The 18,534-nt window shown below is 44.9% G+C and overlaps 1 protein-coding gene across 1 annotated transcript in view; it reads left to right on the top strand.

The window, feature by feature from the left end:
- The window catches only part of LOC120940396, a 100,426-nt gene that overhangs the window by 63,344 nt on the left and 18,548 nt on the right, over positions 1 to 18,534 (top strand). Inside the window, exon 8 of the mRNA XM_040353228.1 lies at positions 17,364 to 17,403. Within this exon, the coding sequence (XP_040209162.1) occupies positions 17,364 to 17,403 (40 nt within the window). The remainder of the gene's footprint in view (positions 1 to 17,363; positions 17,404 to 18,534) is intronic.

Genomic DNA, 18,534 nt, shown 5'->3' with positions numbered 1-18,534 from the left:
CAAGGATACTATGAGCGGGGAATGATCCGAGACACTTCTCAGACCATACACCACCTCTGAGACATACCTCTCGGCAGCATGTGAGCATAAACATAGGTCTATCCTAGACAGGGATGAATGGCTTTTGGAAAAACATGAAAATTGTTTGTCCCCGGGGTGTCTAGCCCGCCAAGGGTCCCTCCACCCCACCTCCTCCGCCAGCTTTCTGAGGGCCGTTCGTCTTGTCCCCCTCCCAACCCCACCCGGCGGATGTTTATCCACCAGAGGGTCCATGTAGCAGTTGAAGTCCCCGAAGGCAAAAAGTGGTACCTCCGGGAACCGAACCTGTAACTGAACCAACGCCCGTAGTACCTGGTTGTTGTAAGGGGGGGGCACATAAACAAAAGCAAGGATACATTTAAAGGCAGACAGCTTGCATAAAAGAAAAACATATCTCCCATCAACATCTATATCAGTATGTATTTCTTCATAATCCAGTGAGCTATGCACCATCACACTCACACCCCTCGAGTACGAGGTGTGAGTGGAGTGATACGCCTTACCCACCCACCGATACCCCAGACAAGAAACAGAGTCAGGGGTCAAATGAGTTTCCTGGAGGGCACATATAGCAGGCAACTGTTTTCTCATCAAAGACGATACCATAGTTCTCTTCAGCGGCTCCTGCAGTCCTCTAACATTCCATGATAACACAGTGACCGCCGCCATCAGGGAGGTTGTTGCACATCACTGGACCGGGAAAAAACTCCTCCACCCCAACCACCCGCCACCCCCTCAATAGAAGAAGTTGGGACAAGCATCTGGGCTCGTACTAGGTATAGGTTGATCTTCCAAGTGCCAAGGCAAAAACTTGATCTCCCATGAGAAAAAAAAGAAAAAAAGGGCAAAGAAACGTCAAAAAAACCTCTGGAGTAAATTGAAATCAGGTAATGAACTGAGATACACAGCCATGCATCAATACAACCCGCACCTCTCTTTCGGTGCAGGCCAACCGCCTGTAGGGGGTGTGCACCCATCTGCCCGCAGGCCCTTTGTAAGCTCAAACTGTGGGGCACCAACTGGCAACCCCAGAAACCGTGGGACAACAGGTCCCTGCATTCTTCCAGGTGATAAGCACCTATGGCTTCAGCCACAGCACTCCTCATTGCTGGGTGTGGCAATAACAGCATTTCCGAACTCGCATTGTAGAGCAAAAAGAAGAAGGATGTTGTGTGTTTCCGGCAGGTCCCTCATCCGAGGGGTAACATAGACAGGGTATACACTGTTGATCCAGAATGTCAGTCCTCCTCCACCCGGGGTCTCCTAACCTGGCGTAGTGCCCCTTCATTAGCATCCAACCAGTCAGAGGCGTCCGCAGGGTGTTCAAAAAAGTGAGCCTGGCCATTTAAGATAACTCGAAGTCTTGCAGGATACAGCATGGCATATGGGGCCTGCACCTTCTGCAGGCGTTTCTTAATCTCTGTGAATCGAGCTCTGCTCTTCTGTACAGCGGCGGAGAAATCCGGATAAAATGAGACCCGGGTGCCATTAAACTGGACATTTTTCTTTTCCCTGGCCAGTCTCAGTATTATTTCTCTGTCTCTGTAGTTCAACAGACGGGCCAGTATTGGGCGAGGGGGGTTACCCGGCGGGAGAGGCCTAGTAGGCACTCTGTGGGCCCTCTCGACCGCATACAAATGTGTGAAGGCTTCCTTACCGAACACCTCGGTCATCCACTGTTCCACAAACTGCGTTGGGTCACGGCCTTCCACCTTTTCTGGCAGTCCTACTATGCGGACATTATTGCGTCTGAGACGGTTCTCAAAGTCCTCTGCGCGCATATCGACTGCCCTGGCAAGCCTCGAGGTGTTCTGGGCTTCTCTAATCAAAGGGGGTAGCTTGTCTTCCAGATCACTAATCCTCCCCTCCGCAGCCGTGGTCCTCTCCCTCATTTTCTGTATGTCATGTCTGATCAGGCTCACCTCCTCCTCCAAACTTCCAAATCTAAGTTGCAGGCCATTGACAGAGGCTGTGCATTTATTCACTGCCTTCAGTATGGCAGCAAGCGTGGGCTGGTCTCCCCCCTCCTCCTCAGGATCATTCGTGTCCCACTGCAGGCTGGAGCTGCTCCCAGCATGTTCCAAGATGGCCCCCGCTCCCTGTACATTCTCTCCCTCCTCCATCTCAGCGTCACTGAGGGGGGCACAGTCATCCATGGGCTGCACGCCAGCTCCCGGGGCTTTCCCTGCCAATTTTTGGGCATAATACCTCATGTCCTTGGGGGGGTCCCCGGAGCCCTCCTTGGCCTTTTTCAGGGATTTACTCACCCCCTCCTTCACTCTGTCCCCTCCGCGCGCCTTCTGAGCTGATGGTGGGGCGGCGCCATCTTGGATTTCCATCCTCGGGCCGTCTTGCCTCTGTCCCCGGGTCATCATACCCTCCCGAAGCGGTCCGAGTAGAGCCGGGTGATGGGAGAACGTTCCCCTACCCTCAGAGGGAAAAAAAACGGGTGTTTTCGGTGCCGGAAACCGGATAATAGCAGGATCAGTGCGGAGCTCTGTGAACCTGCGTCCGTTCACATGCCGTGCTGGCCACGCCCAAAAAAAGTCATTGTTTTCAATGACGGTCGTTTGCGTTGCGATTCCTCTACAAATGCGATGAGATAAAAAAAAGGGTATTGTGTGAGTTTACAGTGTTGCGTTGCCAATTTAGTCTCCATAGACATCAATGTAAATCGTTCTGGAATGGCATTGATGGTTGACATATGTGCGAATTCCACCACACTACTCTCTACAAAAACCAGGAAATTAACACCTTTTTTGAAATTTACATTGTGATTCCATTGGCTAAAACATCAATCACAGCTATGTCCAACTCCTGAAATTTGCAGTAAATTCGCACCTCACACAAAAAAAACTGAACAAATTCACAGCGCAGCAGTGTGAACCGAGCCTTATGCCGCGTACACACAATAATTTTTTGGGTTGTAAAAAATTACGGTTTTTTTATGTCATTAAAAACGAACGTGTGGGCTTCAGAGCAAAAACGGCCAAAAAAAATGCGAACATGCTCTATTTTTTAACAAAGATTTTAACGTTGTCGTTTTTCGGGTTGTAAAAAATGGTCGTGTGTGGGCTTTAACGACGTGAAAAATCTGCGCATGCTCAGAAGCAAGTTATGAGACGGGAGCGTTTGTTCTGGTAAAACTAGCGTTCGTAATGGAGATAGCACATTCATCACGCTGTAACAGACAGAAAAGCGCGAATCGTCTTTTACTAACACGCAATCAGCTAAAGCAGCCCAAAGGGTGGCGTCATCCGCATGGAACTTCCCCTTTATAGTGCCGTTGTACGTCACCGCGCTTTGCTAGAGCATTTTTTTTTCACGATCGTGTGTAGGCAAGGCCGTTTTAATGATCGGGTTGAAAAAAAAGTTTCTAGAGCCTAAAAAACGTTGTTTTTTACAACCCGAAAAATGATCGTGTGTACGCGGCATAAGGCTCGATTCACAACTATGCATGTTGCTTTTGAGTGTTTTTTGCGGTGCTTGCTGCGTTTTTCGACACGCAATTTTGCCGCGATTTCCGTTTTTTTTATATATATATATATATATATATATATATATATATATACATTTATTTATTTTTTAGACGCCAATTTTTTTTTGTTTACATTTCCTGTAACAACCAGCTATAAACAGGTTAAAAAAGAAAAACACAAATCACGGCAAAATCATGGTAAAAACACGGTACTTGTGTTTTGGATGTGGGTCCATTGAATTCTATTACATGCAAAACGCTACTTTTTGTGGGAAAAGAGTCCCCGACCCTTTCCAAAAACGCAGAGGCACAAAAAAGCATTGATGTGAACATGTTTCATAGGAAACCATGTTAAAAAATGTCCCTGCATTTCTGCTAAATGCATAAAAAAAAACGCATTAGTGTGAATGGAGCCTTAAACTGCAGCATGCTGCAGTTTTGGACCTGCAGGCCCCTATAACAAGCGGAAAGCAGGTCTCCGTTTTCATTCCTTTTTTTAATCCGTCTTCATTCATTTTTTTTTTTTTTTTTTAGGTTTGTGCATCTTCCAGTGAAAAAAAACAGCTAGAAAAAAGGATTGAAAAAAGAATGAAGACTGAATGAAATATGGAAGCATTGTTTAAAAGAAGAATTAAAATATTAAAATTATTAAAAAGGATTAAAAACGGCAATACATTTTCATTGCTGTTATTTTTGTTGATGAAAATGAGCCTTGTGCGCATACCCTAGCAGTCGGAAAATGAAAAGTTTTTTATTTGCTATGGGCAAATATGTCTTCGTTTCCTTTGCAGCTAGCTGACACTTACCACCTCTAAAGTTTATGGTATGAAAAATAATTTGGATAAATATTTTTTTTGGCATTAGATAAAGTTATGCTTACTAATAGTGTTCTTTTCTCCAACAAACATAGGTAAAAGCAATAGTGCTGAAATATTTGTTCTGTCCTAGGCTCAGTTTGTATACCCCATGAACTGAAAAAAGTTGTGATGAGGTACTGCAGGCCTATTTTCTGCTCTGCTCGGCTTCTGCACCCCCGTAACTCAGGCCAAAAGAGGTACTGCAGGCCTATTTAGCTTGAATTCTGCTCGTCTTGCGAGTCAACACTCGCAAACCGAGTCAGAATTAAAAAAAAAAAAAAGTTTCTCGCAAATCAAAACTCTCTCAAACCAAGTTACTCTTAAACCGAGGTTCCACTGTAGTAAAAAAAATCGAATTGCAAATAATTTTTTTATTTTTTTACATACTGTCACCAGTCAGTACCCCTGATCGCCGCCACACCAGTCATATGATAACATTGTACTGCAATGGTGACAGTATGTAAAAAAAAAGTGTGTTTCATTTCTTCATCTTCTAAAAACTTGTGACAAAAAGATCACAAATTCTAAAACCTCACTATGCTAAGTACCCCAGACTGTCTACTTTACAAAAATTTTAGGGGTATTTGTACTGTCCTGGCATTTTAAGGGCCTCAAGAAATTAGATAAGCAGTCAGTGCATCGGGATAGATCAACTTTCTTATATATATACACACACAATAGTTTGTAGACTCTATAACGTTCACACAAAACAATTAAGATGCCCTTATTGGGATTTCTTTTTGCCACAGACATGTAGCAGAAAACATTTTGGCCTAAACATTTAAGTATGCACAGACAAACTAGAAGCTGCTGTGTTTCAAACTGAGACTGACTACACTGCTGGCCCTACCACAGATACTCATGCTACCTGGTTACATAAAGGGAATATGAGCTTTAATTTCTTAGATTTCACTAAAAAGAAAATGCTATACACTACCCAAAAACGCTTTTGAGCTTTGTAACCAGGCTGGTCGTCTTCTAGCATATTTAGCCAAACCCTTTCTGGTAGGGGTGCAATGGATCGTTATTGATCCGTGATCCGAACGGGTCAACGTCTGCGAATCGGCACACCACGCGATCTGCGGATTGAGCCCATAGGAAAGTCATCGGCCTAGCTCCGGAGCGGCGGCCATCTTGGTACACCCGGCGGCGGCCTAGGTGAGCTTCCCAGAGCTGCGCTGACTGGTGAGATGTGGAAATTACAGTGGGGAAGATGTGGACATTACAGTGGGGGAGATGTGGACATTGCAGTGGGGGAGATGTGGACATTACAGTGGGGGAGATGGGGGGAGATGTGGACATTGCAGTGGGGGAGATGTGGACATTACAGTGGGGGAGATGTGGACATTACAGTGGGGGGAAATGGGGGGAGATGTGGACATTACAGTGGGGGAGATGTGGACATTACAGTGGGGGAGATGTGGACATTGCAGTGGGGGAGATGTGGACATTACAGTGGGGGAGATGGGGGGGAGATGTGGACATTGCAGTGGGGGAGATGTGGACATTACAGTGGGGGAGATGGGGGGGAGATGTGGACATTGCAGTGGGGGAGATGTGGACATTACAGTGGGGGGAAATGGGGGGAGATGTGGACATTACAGTGGGGGAGATGGGGGGAGATGTGGACATTACAGTGGGGGAGATGGGGGGAGATGCGGACATTGCAGTGGGGGAGATGTGAACATTGCAGTGGGGGAGATGTGGACATTGCAGTGGGGGAGATGTGGACATTGCAGTGGGGAAGATGACACAGACATTACAGTGGGGAAGATGGGGGAGATGTGGGCATTACAGTGGGGGAGATGTGTACATTGCAGTGGGGGAGATGTGGGCATTACAGTGGGGGAGATGGGGGGGAGATGTGGACATTGCAGTGGGGGAGATGTGGACATTGCAGTGGGGGAGATGTGGACATTGCAGTGGGGGAGATGTGGACATTACAGTGGGGGGAGATGTGGACATTACAGTGGGGGAGATGTGGACATTACAGTGGGGGAGATGGGGGGAGATGTGGACATTACAGTGGGGGAGATGCGGACATTGCAGTGGGGGAGATGTGAACATTGCAGTGGGGGAGATGCGGACATTACAGTGGGGGAGATGCGGACATTGCAGTGGGGGAGATGTGAACATTGCAGTGGGGGAGATGTGGACATTGCAGTGGGGAAGATGACACAGACATTACAGTGGGGAAGATGATGTGGGCATTACAGTGGGGGAAATGTGGACATTGCAGTGGGGAAGATGACACAGACATTACAGTGGGGGAGATGGGGGGAGATGTGGACATTACAGTGGGGGAGATGTGGACATTGCAGTGGGGGAGATGTGGGCATTACAGTGGGGGAGATGACGTGGACATTACAGTGGGGGATATGTGGACATTGCAGTGGGGAAGATGACACAGACATTACAGTGGGGAAGATGATGTGGGCATTACAGTGGGGGAGATGACGCGGACATTACAGTGGGGGAGATGTGGACATTACAGTGGAGGGAGATGTGGATATTACAGTGTGGACTATATATGGTGGTGATCCGAAAAATTATCCGATCCGTGGCTCTGATCCGAGGAGCGATCCGAACCGTGAGTTTTTTGATCCGTTGCACCCCTACTTTCTGGAGGATAGAGGTATGTCCCTACCTCTATCCACCACATTCGAACCTCCACTGGCCAACTTAGCACCTCACCCCCATGAGTTTCTGGATGCCTTCATGTCCTTTTGCTCTTTGAATGCCAGTACTGCACAATATCCAGATGACCATTTCCAAATATTTGGCATATATTTCTCACCATTCCCTGTCTCCTCACCGAAGCCAAGGACTGGATACGCCTATCTCTACTGATGCGATGGAGTTTGTGATTTCATGATTGCCTTCTCATAAAACACCAGGCCTGGATGGTTTCCCAGCCAAATGGTATGCTACATTTAAACATTTATTAAGTCCCTATCTTCTCAGGACCTTCACTACAGCCTTGGAGGAGGACATTCTTCCTCCTCTTTGAGGGAGGGGTTAATCATTTCAATCCTACAGACCCATCTTGTTAATGTTAAGATCTTGGCTAAAGTTCTCGCTAACTTTTGAATAAGGTGGTTGCACTTTTAGTAAAGAGTGATCAGGGGATATTTATTCCTGGAAGATCTACCAAAATGACTATTCAGAGGCTCTTTCACAACTTACAATACCCTCATGATCACTCTGGCATGCGAGCCATTGTCAGCCTAGGCCTAGTTCACATCAATGCATGTTGTGGTTAATGCATTTTCCTGGTGTGTTTTTTGTATTTTTTTTATGCGTTTTTTTGTTTTTGGGAGGTGTTTGTTGGCTGCAGGAAAAACAAAGCAAGAACGCAGCAGAAATGCATAAAACACGTAAGCACTGCATTTTTTATGCGTTTTACTGCATTTCTGTTAAAGTCAATGGAACCAAAAACACAACCTGCTGCAGGAAAAAAAGCCCCTCACCCTTTCAAAAAAAAAAAACACACAGGTAGAAAATGCACGGATGTGAACATGACTCCTAGGAAACCATGTTAAATGGACTGCAGTGCGTTTCTGCAAAACTAAAAAAATGCACTGAAACACACATAGGTGTGAACCAGGCCTTAAATTCTTGTAAAATCTTCGACAGCGTAGAGTGGCCTGTTTTATGTACTGCAGCTTGAAGGCTTTCCTCCTCAGATGATAGCTTAGATATGACTAATATATACCAACCTGGTAGCCTGGAGTTCATGTAAAAAATGTTGCTTCAGCTGCTTTCTCCATTTACCGAGGTACATGCCAGGGGTGTCCATTACCCTATTATTATTTGCTTTGGCCTTAGAACTGCTGCCTGTTGGCATTTGTACATCTTCTTCAATTCGAGGCCTCACTATAGAAGAATCTTTCTGTATCTCTCTGTATGTGGGTAGAGTGGACCAGACAGTGGATGGATCCTTCATTGGATCTCATGGGTAGAGTTAATCTTCTCAAAATGATTTATCTACCAAAATACCAAAACCAAAGCTGTGGCTAATTCTCTCTGTAAAGTCAAACAGATTGATGCCATTTGCACGAGGTTTCTCTGGCATCGCCAAACCCAGTGTTGTATCTTGGCCCAGGCCTAGGGTGGCACTTTGTGGGGGGGCGGCAAGAAAGCCACCCCCGCACTAAAAAAATCCCCCATGAGTCCTGACGGCCGCACAAATAGAGTCCCCCATAAAGTGAATGGCTTGGCTGTGCTCGGGCGGTCCCCGCTCAGCTGGGCTCGGCTATGCTTCAAGCAGAGGGGCGGTCTCAGCTCACCTCAGCTGTGCTGTTCTCGGCTTTGGTTGGGCGGGGGGGCAGTCCCCACTCAGCAGACCTTGGCTATACTCGGGCGGGAAGCGGCAGTCCCCGCTCAGCTCACTTCGGCTGTGCTCGGGCGGTCTTGACTCACGTTGGCTGTCTTAGCAGAGGGGGCTGTCACAGTGATGTATCATGTAAGTAATGATGACCGGAAAATGTATTAGAAAAATTAAGGATGCTGTCGATGTCCGCAGCCCTGATAAAGTCTGCAGTCTCTGATGATGTCCCCAGCCTCTGGCCAACTCCTGAGGTGGAGCCTAAAAAGGAAGGGGTGGAGTTTACAGATAAGGGGTGGGTTTTAAACAGGAAGGGGTTTGACTAATTCTGAGGGGGGGGGGCACCAGATTTTAGTCTTGCCTAGGGCAGCACAAAACCATAATACACTTCTAGCCAAACCTCTAGAAATTACAGACCCATTTGGCGGATCTAGCATTTCCTAATTTTTACTGTACGAGTCACAACTAGTCAGTGTTCATCACTGGCTTCGTCCCTCCTTGGCTAACGCCTGTACAGCCACTAAAGCTGCTATAGTCTAGTTTTTTTAAACATTATCTATAAAACACAAGTACCCCCTTGTAAAGGTACCACCATGCTGGAAACTACTCTGTCTTTATTTCTTACAGTAGTGACCCGTATATGTACGGCCCCGTGGACTAGTTCCCCAAACAACCCACTATGGAATAAGCCCACATTGAATGAGCTGCTTACAGTTCCTGACCCACAAACGTGATCTACACAAGGAATTAGATATTTGTTTCAGTGGTATAATACCCAAGGCTTATAGACCTTCTCCCAGTTGCAGGAGGAGTTCAACCTTCCCCCTACTTTTTTACTCTATAATTATCCACTGCAGCTTCCCCTTTAGGCACAACTTGGGTCGTTTGACAGATCCACACCTACTCACTCCTCTTGAAAAAATGCTGATACAACTAAGTTATTTTTTTAATATTCCCCACTAGCATTTTTTACTGACAAGACATGGAAAATTTACTGGCGGAGCATATTTTTAACTGGCAACCTGAGAAATTACAGAACTCCTATTGAAAACTAACACAGTGAATATTTGAACAGTATAAACATGATATGGAAACACTGCCAATACCTATAACAAAGTAATTTGCTTGATTTACACCTAAAATGTCAACACAGCATAAAACTATCAGCCCCTGATATTTACTGGCAGTTGTAAAAAAAAAATCAGATTTTTACAAACTGTCAGTAAATTTACTGGCAGTTGGCAACCCAGCCCACTTGCCACCAAATCACATACATGTATGAAATTGGCTTTAAGTGGTTATAACTGCAGCTGTATGCCATAACTGCTGTATTTTTTTCCATCCAGTGATGCTTTTTCATCTAAAAGCAATCCTAATGGCTGATTAGCTGCTATATTGCTTTTACAGGTGGCAAGAGGGGATATTACCCCTTCTTTTCACCCACTGGCACTTATCTGGGCTCTCCTGTGCAGGCCAGTCAAGTTCCTCCACCCCAAACTCGCTCATCCATATCTTTATGGACCTTGCTTTGTGCACTGGTCTAAATCATTTGGTGGATGGGGGATTATGGTGTGGAGTTGTTTTTCAGGGGGTTGGGCTTGGCCCCTTAGTTCCAGTGAAGGGCACTTTTAAGACGTCGGCATAACAAGAAATTTTGGACAATTTCATGCTCCCAACTTTGTGGGAAAAGTTTGGATGTGGCACCTTCCTGTTTCAAGAAGACTACACACCAGTGCACAAAGCAAGGCCCATAAAGACATGGATGAGTGAGTTTGGGGTGGAGGAACCTGACTGACCTGCACAGAGTCCTGACCTCACCCCGATAGAACTTTAGGATGAATTAGAGCGGAGACTGCAAGCCAGGCCTTCTCGTCCACATCAGTGCCTGACCTCACAAATACGCTTCTGGAAGAATGATCAAACATTCCCATAGACACACTCCTAAACATTGTGGACAGCCTTCCCAGGAGAGTTGAAGTTGTTATAGCTGCAAAGGGTGAGCCAACTTAATAGTGAACCCTACAAACTAAGACTGGGATGCCATTAAAGTTCATGTGTGTGTAGTAAGGGCAGATGTCACAATACTTTTGATAATATAGTGTATCTTTAAAAAACAATTGACAGAGGACGCAGGTTGTTCCAGGTCTACATATATGTGTACTGAGTTGACAGATGGTATCCTTAAGCCCCAAGCTGCTCCAGCAGTCTGGGAATGTGAAATCCCTGCTCTTTTCCCTCTTCCGCTTAACGTATTTGTTATCCCAACATTTTATATTCCTGATACAGTGGGGATCGAAAGTTTGGGCACCCCAGGTAAAAATTTGTATTAATGTGCATAACGAAGCCAAGGAAAGATGGAAAAATCTCCAAAAGGCATCAAATTACAGATTAGACATTCTTATAATATGTCAAAAAAAGTTAGATTTTAGATTTTATTTCCATCATTTACACTTTCAAAATTACAGGAAACAAAAAAATGGCACCCTGCAGAATTTATAGCATGCACTTCCCCCTTTGCAAAGCTACGACCTGCCCGTGTCATGGATTGTTCTCAATAATCGTCTGGGAAGACCAGGTGATGTCAATCTCAAAGGTTTTAAATGCCCAGACTCATGTGAGCTTGCCCCAACAATCAGCACCATGGGTTCTTCTAAGCAGTTGTCTAGAAAACTGAAACTGAAAATAGTTGATGCTCACAAAGCTGGAGAAGGCTATAAGAAGATAGCAAAGCGTTTTCAGATGTCAATATCCTCTGTTCGGAATGTAATTAAGAAATGACAGTCATCAGGAACAGTGGAAGTTAAAGCAAGATCTGGAAGACCAAGAAAAATATCAGACAGAACAGCTCGCAAGATTGTGAAAAAAGCAATTCAAAACTCATGTTTGACTGCACGATCCCTCCAGAAAGATCTGGCAGACACTGGAGTTGTGGTACACTATTCCACTATAAAGAGATACTTGTACAAAAATGGTCTTCATGGAAGAGTCATCAGAAGAAAACCTCTTCTACGTCCTCACCACAAAAATCAGCGTTTGAACTTTGCAATTGAACATATAGACAAGCTTGATGCATTTTGGAAACAAGTTCTGTGGACCAGTGAGGTTAAAATAGAACTTTTTGGCCGGAATGAGCAAAGGTACGTTTGGAGAAGAAAGGGCACAGAATTTAATGAAAAGAACCTCTGTCCAACTGTGAAGCATGGGGGTGGATCAATCATGATTTGGGGTTGTATTGCAGCCAGTGGCACAGGGAACATTTCACAAGAAGGAGAAGGAAAAATGGATTCAATAAAATTTCAATAAAATTTCAGCATATTTTGGATGGTAACTTGATGCCATCTGTGAAAAAGCTGAAGTTAAAGATAGGATGGCTTCTACAAATGGATAATGATCCTAAACACACCTCAAAATCCACGGGGGATTACATCAAGAGGCGTAAACTGAAGGTTTTGCCATGGCCTTCACAATCTCCTGACCTCAACATAATTGAAAATCTATGGATAGACCTTAAAAGAGCAGTGCGTGACAGACAGCCCAGAAATCTCAAAGAACTGGAAGACTTTTGTAAGGAAGAACGGGCAAAGATACCTCAAACAAGAATTGAAAGACTCTTGGCTGGCTACAAAAAGTGTTTACAAGCTGTGATACTTGCCAAAGGGGGCAGTACAAGATATTAACTCTGCAGGGTGCCCAAACTTTTGCAGATGCCATTTTTTGGTTTTTCTGTAATTTTGAAAGTGTAAATGATGGAAATAAAATCTAACTTTTTTGACATATTATAACAATGTCTAATCTGTAATTTGATGCCTTTTGGAGATTTTTCCATCTTTCCTTGGCTTCGTTATGCACATTAATACAAATTTTTACCTGGGGTGCCCAAACTTTCGATCCCCACTGTATGTGCCTGCTGTACCATGTAATTTTATGAAAGCCTATCCTGTTTTCTTTGTATTGCTTTCTTTGTGTGAAATCCCTGGTGATCCTGCCAGTCCCTCTGATTTTCTATAAAAAAAAACAGACCACACTATGCAGGAGAACAAACCCATGGTCAGTTCTCTAGCTATGCTGGTAACTCAGCCTGCTCTCCTCCGATGATCAGACTTGTCCTGACATGCCCCCTCTGCACAGCCATTCAAGCTCTGCTTCCTCTCCTCCCCTCAGCTGTGATCACTTATAAAAAAAAAGGAAAGGGGTATTTAAAATGTTATTTTATATCTATACACAAATGTTTTGTCTTTCATATCAGTTTTGGGCTTTGTTCACACCATGGCTCAGAGACGTTTGTTTTTCTGCGCTTGTTCTGCAAGGGCACAAAAGAACAATGGTTCTCTATGTGCCCTGTTCACACCACAACGTGCAGATTTCTTCTGTGCAGGAATCTGCAACGTGTATGCAGTTTAAAGCTCGGTTCACAATGGCTGCGGGGTCCAGTGCATCCCTGTTCACCGTTTCAGGTGCGAATCAGGTGCAAATTTTTGGCTGGATTCGCACCTGAAATGGACCAAAAGACGCACAGGACCCCCTGCAATTTGGCCTCCCCAAAGATGCGTGAACGGGCTCCATTGAGAGACAGTCACACTCTCCTGTCATTCAAATTGGATGCGGAGAAATCTACATCCAATTCGCATCAGTGTGAACCCAGCCTTATGCACAGGAAAAAAACTGGTGTGACATCAACATTGGTGTGAATAGGGCACATAACTGATGTGCATAAAAACTGATGTCCACGTGCAAGAAAACTGATGTCTCTGCAAGTGAAATCTGCGCAGTTTTCCCATCAGTTACCATGTATGGTGTGAACGTGCCCTTAATCTCTTCCCATTCCACAGATAATAATATGACGGCCGCAAGGTGGCTCTGTCATCCCGGGCGGCCATCATATGACGTCCTTGGCTTTCTGGCCGTCTAGGGGGCGTGCATCACTCGGGAGCTGGTGCGAGTGCCTAGCGGCTGCGATGTCCACCAGGCACCCACGATTGCGTGTCACAGAGTAGGAATGTGGATCTGTGTGTGTAAACGCACAGATCCATGTCCTGTCAGGGGAGAGGAGAAAGATTATGTGTTCCTTGTATAGAGGAACACCGATTGTTCACCTCCCCCAGTCAGTCCCCTCCCCCATGGTTAGAATCACTCCCTAGGACACATTTAACCTCTTTACCACCGGGCTTGTTTTTCAGATTCAGTGTTTTTACGAGACTAAAACAGTTTTTTTTTGCTAGAAAATTACTTAAAACCGCCAAACATTATATATTTTTTTTCTAACACCCTAGAGAATAAAATGGCGGTCATTGCAATACTTTTTGTCACACCGTATTTGTGCAGCAGTCTTACAAGCGCACTTTTTTTTGGGAAAAAAATCATTTTTTTTAATTAAAAAATAAGACAACAATAAATTTTGCCCAATTGTTTTATATATAGTGAAAGATAATGTTATGCCGAGTAAAATGATACCCAACATGTCACGCTTGACGTCAAACTTTTACCCTTAAAAATCTCGATAGGCGACGTTTAAAAAATTCTACAGGTTGCATTTTTTGAGTTACAGAGGAGGTCTAGGGCTAGAATTATTGCTCTCGCTCTAACGTTCGCGGCGATACCTCACTTGTGTGAATTGAACACAGTTTTCATATGCGGGCGCTACTGTCCGCGAGCTCGTCGGGACGGGGCGCTTTAAAAAAAAACATTTTTGTTTTCTTATTTCTTTTTATTTAGTTTATAATTTTTTACACTGAAATAAAAAAAAAATTGATCACTTTTATTCCTATTACAAGGAATGTAAACAAGGAATGTAATAGAAAAAAGCATGACAGGTCCTCTTAAATATGAGATCTGGGGTCAAAAAGACCTCAGATCTCATATTTAGACTTAAATGCAAAAAAAGAAAAAAAATTGAAACTGTCATTTTTTCAAATGACAAAAAAAAAAAAATGTTTCTTTAAGACACTGGGAGGGACTGACATTTTGACGTCACTTCCGCCCAGCAGAGCTATGGGGACGGGTGGGGGCGATTTTTCCCTCACTCGCATCCCCAGTCAGTTGCCGAACGGACCCGATCGCCTCCGCGGCTACCGACGGCTACGGTAAGCGGCGGAGGGCACGGGAGAGCGGCGGGAGGGCCCTCTCCCGCCACCGATAATGGCGAATCCGCCGCGGAGACCGCCGTTATCGTGTACAGGACCGCCCACTGAAGAGATGGATATCTCGGTTGTGGCAGCAGCTGCTGCCGTTACCGAGATATCCATCTTTAAAAAGAGGACGTCTTTTTACCATGGGGCGGTGGTCAAGAGGTTAACCCCTTGATCGCCCCCCAGTGTTAACCCCTTTCCTGCCAGTGACATTTATAAAGCAATCAATGCATATTTATAGCACTAATCACTGTATAAATGCCATGCCAATGCAATCCCCATTGTTGGTTTTTGCTGTAATCCTTCTCTGTTCTGAACAGTCTGTTTCCTGATGAAAAAGGTCATGAGAGCTTTCTCTCTGTGGCACTAATCAAGGAGGTGTGATTACTGTGTGTCTCAACACCAATCAGTTTCGTTTTACAAACCATCACTGCCCTGTATTGGCTCTTTGTCTCTGTTCATCACAGAAGCATGAAACTAGATGCAAAAACGAAACTGAAACTCTAGGTACATTATATGATTGCAAATGAAAAAAAGGTTGTGATTACCGTTTTTCTGTGTTCAGCTTGCAATATTTTTAGTTTAACTGTATTCTTTGTGCGCTGATTGTTGCTTTTATTGTTTACATTATATGATTGATTTTTATCTATTTTTAATCATTTTTAAAAGGAATCTGTTAACTATTATGTCTCTATACCCTATAAACAGTCATTTCAGCAAAAAAAAAAAAAATTCCTTTACAACTCCTTTAACCACTTAAGGACCGCCTCCTGCACATTTACGTCGGCAGAATGGCACGGCTGGGCACATCCACGTACAGGTACGTCCTGTGCTAGTGCCCAGCCGTGGGTCGCGGGCGCGCGCTCGCGACCCGCTCCGAAGCTCCGGGACCCGATCGCCGCTGGAGTCCCGCGATCGGTCACAGGAGCTGAAGAACGGGGAGAGCCGTGTGTAAACACAGCTTCCCCGTTCTTCACTGTGGCGGCGTCATCAATCGTGTGATCCCTTTTATAGGGATACACAATGGATGACGTCACACCTACAGCCATACCCCCCTACAGTTAGAAACACATATTAGGTCATACATAACCCCTTCAGCGCCCCCTGTGGTTAACTCCCAAACTGCAATTGTCATTTTCACAGTAAACAATGCATTTTAAATGCATTTTTTGCTGTGAAAATGACAATGGTCCCAAAAATGTGTCAAAATTGTCCGAAGTGTCCGCCGTAATGTCGCAGTCACGAAAAAAATCGCTGATCGCTGCCATTAGTAGTAAAAAAAAAAAAATGCAATAAAACTATCCCCTATTTTGTAAACGCTATAAATTCTACGCAAACCAACTTTTTACCAAAAATAGGTAGAAGAATACGTATCGGCCTAAACTGAGGAAATTTTTTATTTTTTTTTATTTTTTTGGGGATATTTATTAAAGAAAAAATATTGCATTTTTTTTTAAATTGTCGTTCTATTTTTGTTTATATCTCAAAAAATAAAAACCGCAGAGGTGATCAAATACCATCAAAAGAAAGCTCTATTTGTGGGAAAAAAAGGACGCCAATTTGGCACGTCCGGGCAATTGTCAGTTAAAGTGACGCAGTGCCAAATCACAAAAAGTGGCCTGTTCCTTAAAGGGTCACTAAAGGGAAAAAAAATGTGCCTAAAATTAATGTCTGCAAAGTAGACAGACAGAATAGTGTAATGATTCTGTTAAAAAACTAGTAAATATAAAATTCCTTCATCTATATCACCTCCGGCGTTCTAGTTTCTGTTCTCTCCTTCACTTCCTGGTTTGCGGCGCTCGTTCATGTAAGAACTACATTTCCCAGTATGCATTGCGGCACACCCAGTAATTCACACCTCCTTGAAGTCTCTAACACGTAGAGAGCGTCCTGCCACACAGATGTAGTTCCCAGGAGGGGGCGAGCATGTCACTGACCACCGCAGTAAAGCCTCCCATCACGGTGGTCAGTAAAAATCAGACAAGCAGGAAGTGAACAGAACAGAGAAGAAATAGAGCAACTTCTGTGCAAAAACGAACAATGAGGAAGTGAAAAGAGGAATGTCTGCAGGTAAAGGATGCTTATTATGAAACACATTTTTTTCCTTTACAACCCCTTTAAGCAACAAAATGGTCCGGGGCTTAGCTGGTTAACTCGGTGTGCTTGTGACTCAGAAGTGTTTGAAGATTCTATCCAGCTCAGTGTGCTGTGATTGGTTGCAGGGAGGGGCTGAGCTCTCTCACTCTATGGTCACATTACCAGGCCTGCTCTGCTAGTCTATTGAGCGGCGCGTACTAGTGAACTGTTTCCAGTCAGAGGAATCGATTCATCCAGTTCACTGAAAAGAACGACCTGGACATCACTAATTGCCTGCAGGGGTGAGCGGTGGATTTGCTGTACGGACGTGAGGTGAGGTGACAGTATTCTAGCCATGTGCTCCGGCCTGGGGGAGGGGGGACACTGTGTGTGAAGTGATTGGTGGAGGGGGAGGGGTCTATCTATATATTGTGTGTTCTGACGCTGTGTTGTCATTGCAGGGAGAAGCGTGCATCAGGCTGAGGATGGAAGCCGTCTCAGGTGAGGAGAGGAACACGTGTTGTGTGCTCTGTACATGCTGGTCATGTGATTTCCTCCTGTGTCCCCCTCCCCCATGACTGTATTTATATCTCCTGTTCCCTGATAATAGGTTCCCTTCCTCTGTTCAGTCCGTTGTCATGTAGATCAGAGGTTCTCAGTCACCTGACCCCAGCTCAGTGCTTTCTTCCAGAAGCTTCCATATCCTGACAGTGAATAAAGCCTATACTCACACTCAGGGTCTGTGTTTCCATGTGCAGATCACAGCCTGTTCATTGGATGTGCTGCTGTACCCACATGGCGAGAAGTCTCAGCACCCGACTGCACTGTACAGGGGTGAGTGACAGGCGAAGGGGTACATGCCTAGACACCCCTCATTGGTCACATTGTGTCTGGAGCCATGATGGGTGCCTCTAGTAAAGATACACACTGCAGATCTGGAATACTTCAGCCCTGCAGACAAGGGCACACCAGTGTCCCCATAGAAGGAGAATTGTCTGTTTTCCTTCCCCAACCCACTAGATGGTAGTTCTTTGCTAATTGGCATCTCGGGCAGATCTGAACTCTGTTTAGTTTCTGCCAGCAGACAAGATGTGTTAGTGGTGATGCGGACCAGGGACATGCTTGCTGGTGCATTTCCAGAGACCGCAAACGGAGCAGAATTGTGCTGCAGAAGAAAAGCTGATTTAGTGGTCGCTTTTTCCTTTCTGACACATTCGGGGCACACAGAGAAGGAAGAAGCAGCGGGGGAGGGTAACACACCTAACGGATAACTGTTCAAGCACAACAAGTTGCTCTGTATTAAAGTTGGCCTGGTCTAAAACAAGGTAACAATGGGGGGTTGTTTACTAAAGGCAAGTCCACTGTGCACTTGGACGTGCAGTCGCTGTAGATCTGAGGGGAACATGCAAGGAAATGAAAAACAGCGTGTTTTGTTTCCTTGCACATGATTGGATGATAAAATCAGCAGAGATTCCCTCAGATCTACAGCGACTGCACTTCCAAGTGCAGAGTAGATTTGCCTTTAGTAAATCAACCCCTATGTATCGCTGTGTCCGTCTGTCGTTCTTGAAATCCTTATGTCTGGGAGCCCCTTGGATCCTACACCCAGTCAACTTTTCTAACTTTGACTTT

The sequence above is a fragment of the Rana temporaria genome, chromosome 1, assembly GCF_905171775.1.
Source record: "Rana temporaria chromosome 1, aRanTem1.1, whole genome shotgun sequence".
Lineage (NCBI taxonomy): Eukaryota > Metazoa > Chordata > Amphibia > Anura > Ranidae > Rana > Rana temporaria.
Note: the sequence above shows the minus strand (reverse complement) of the source record. Positions and strands in the feature narration are given on the sequence as shown.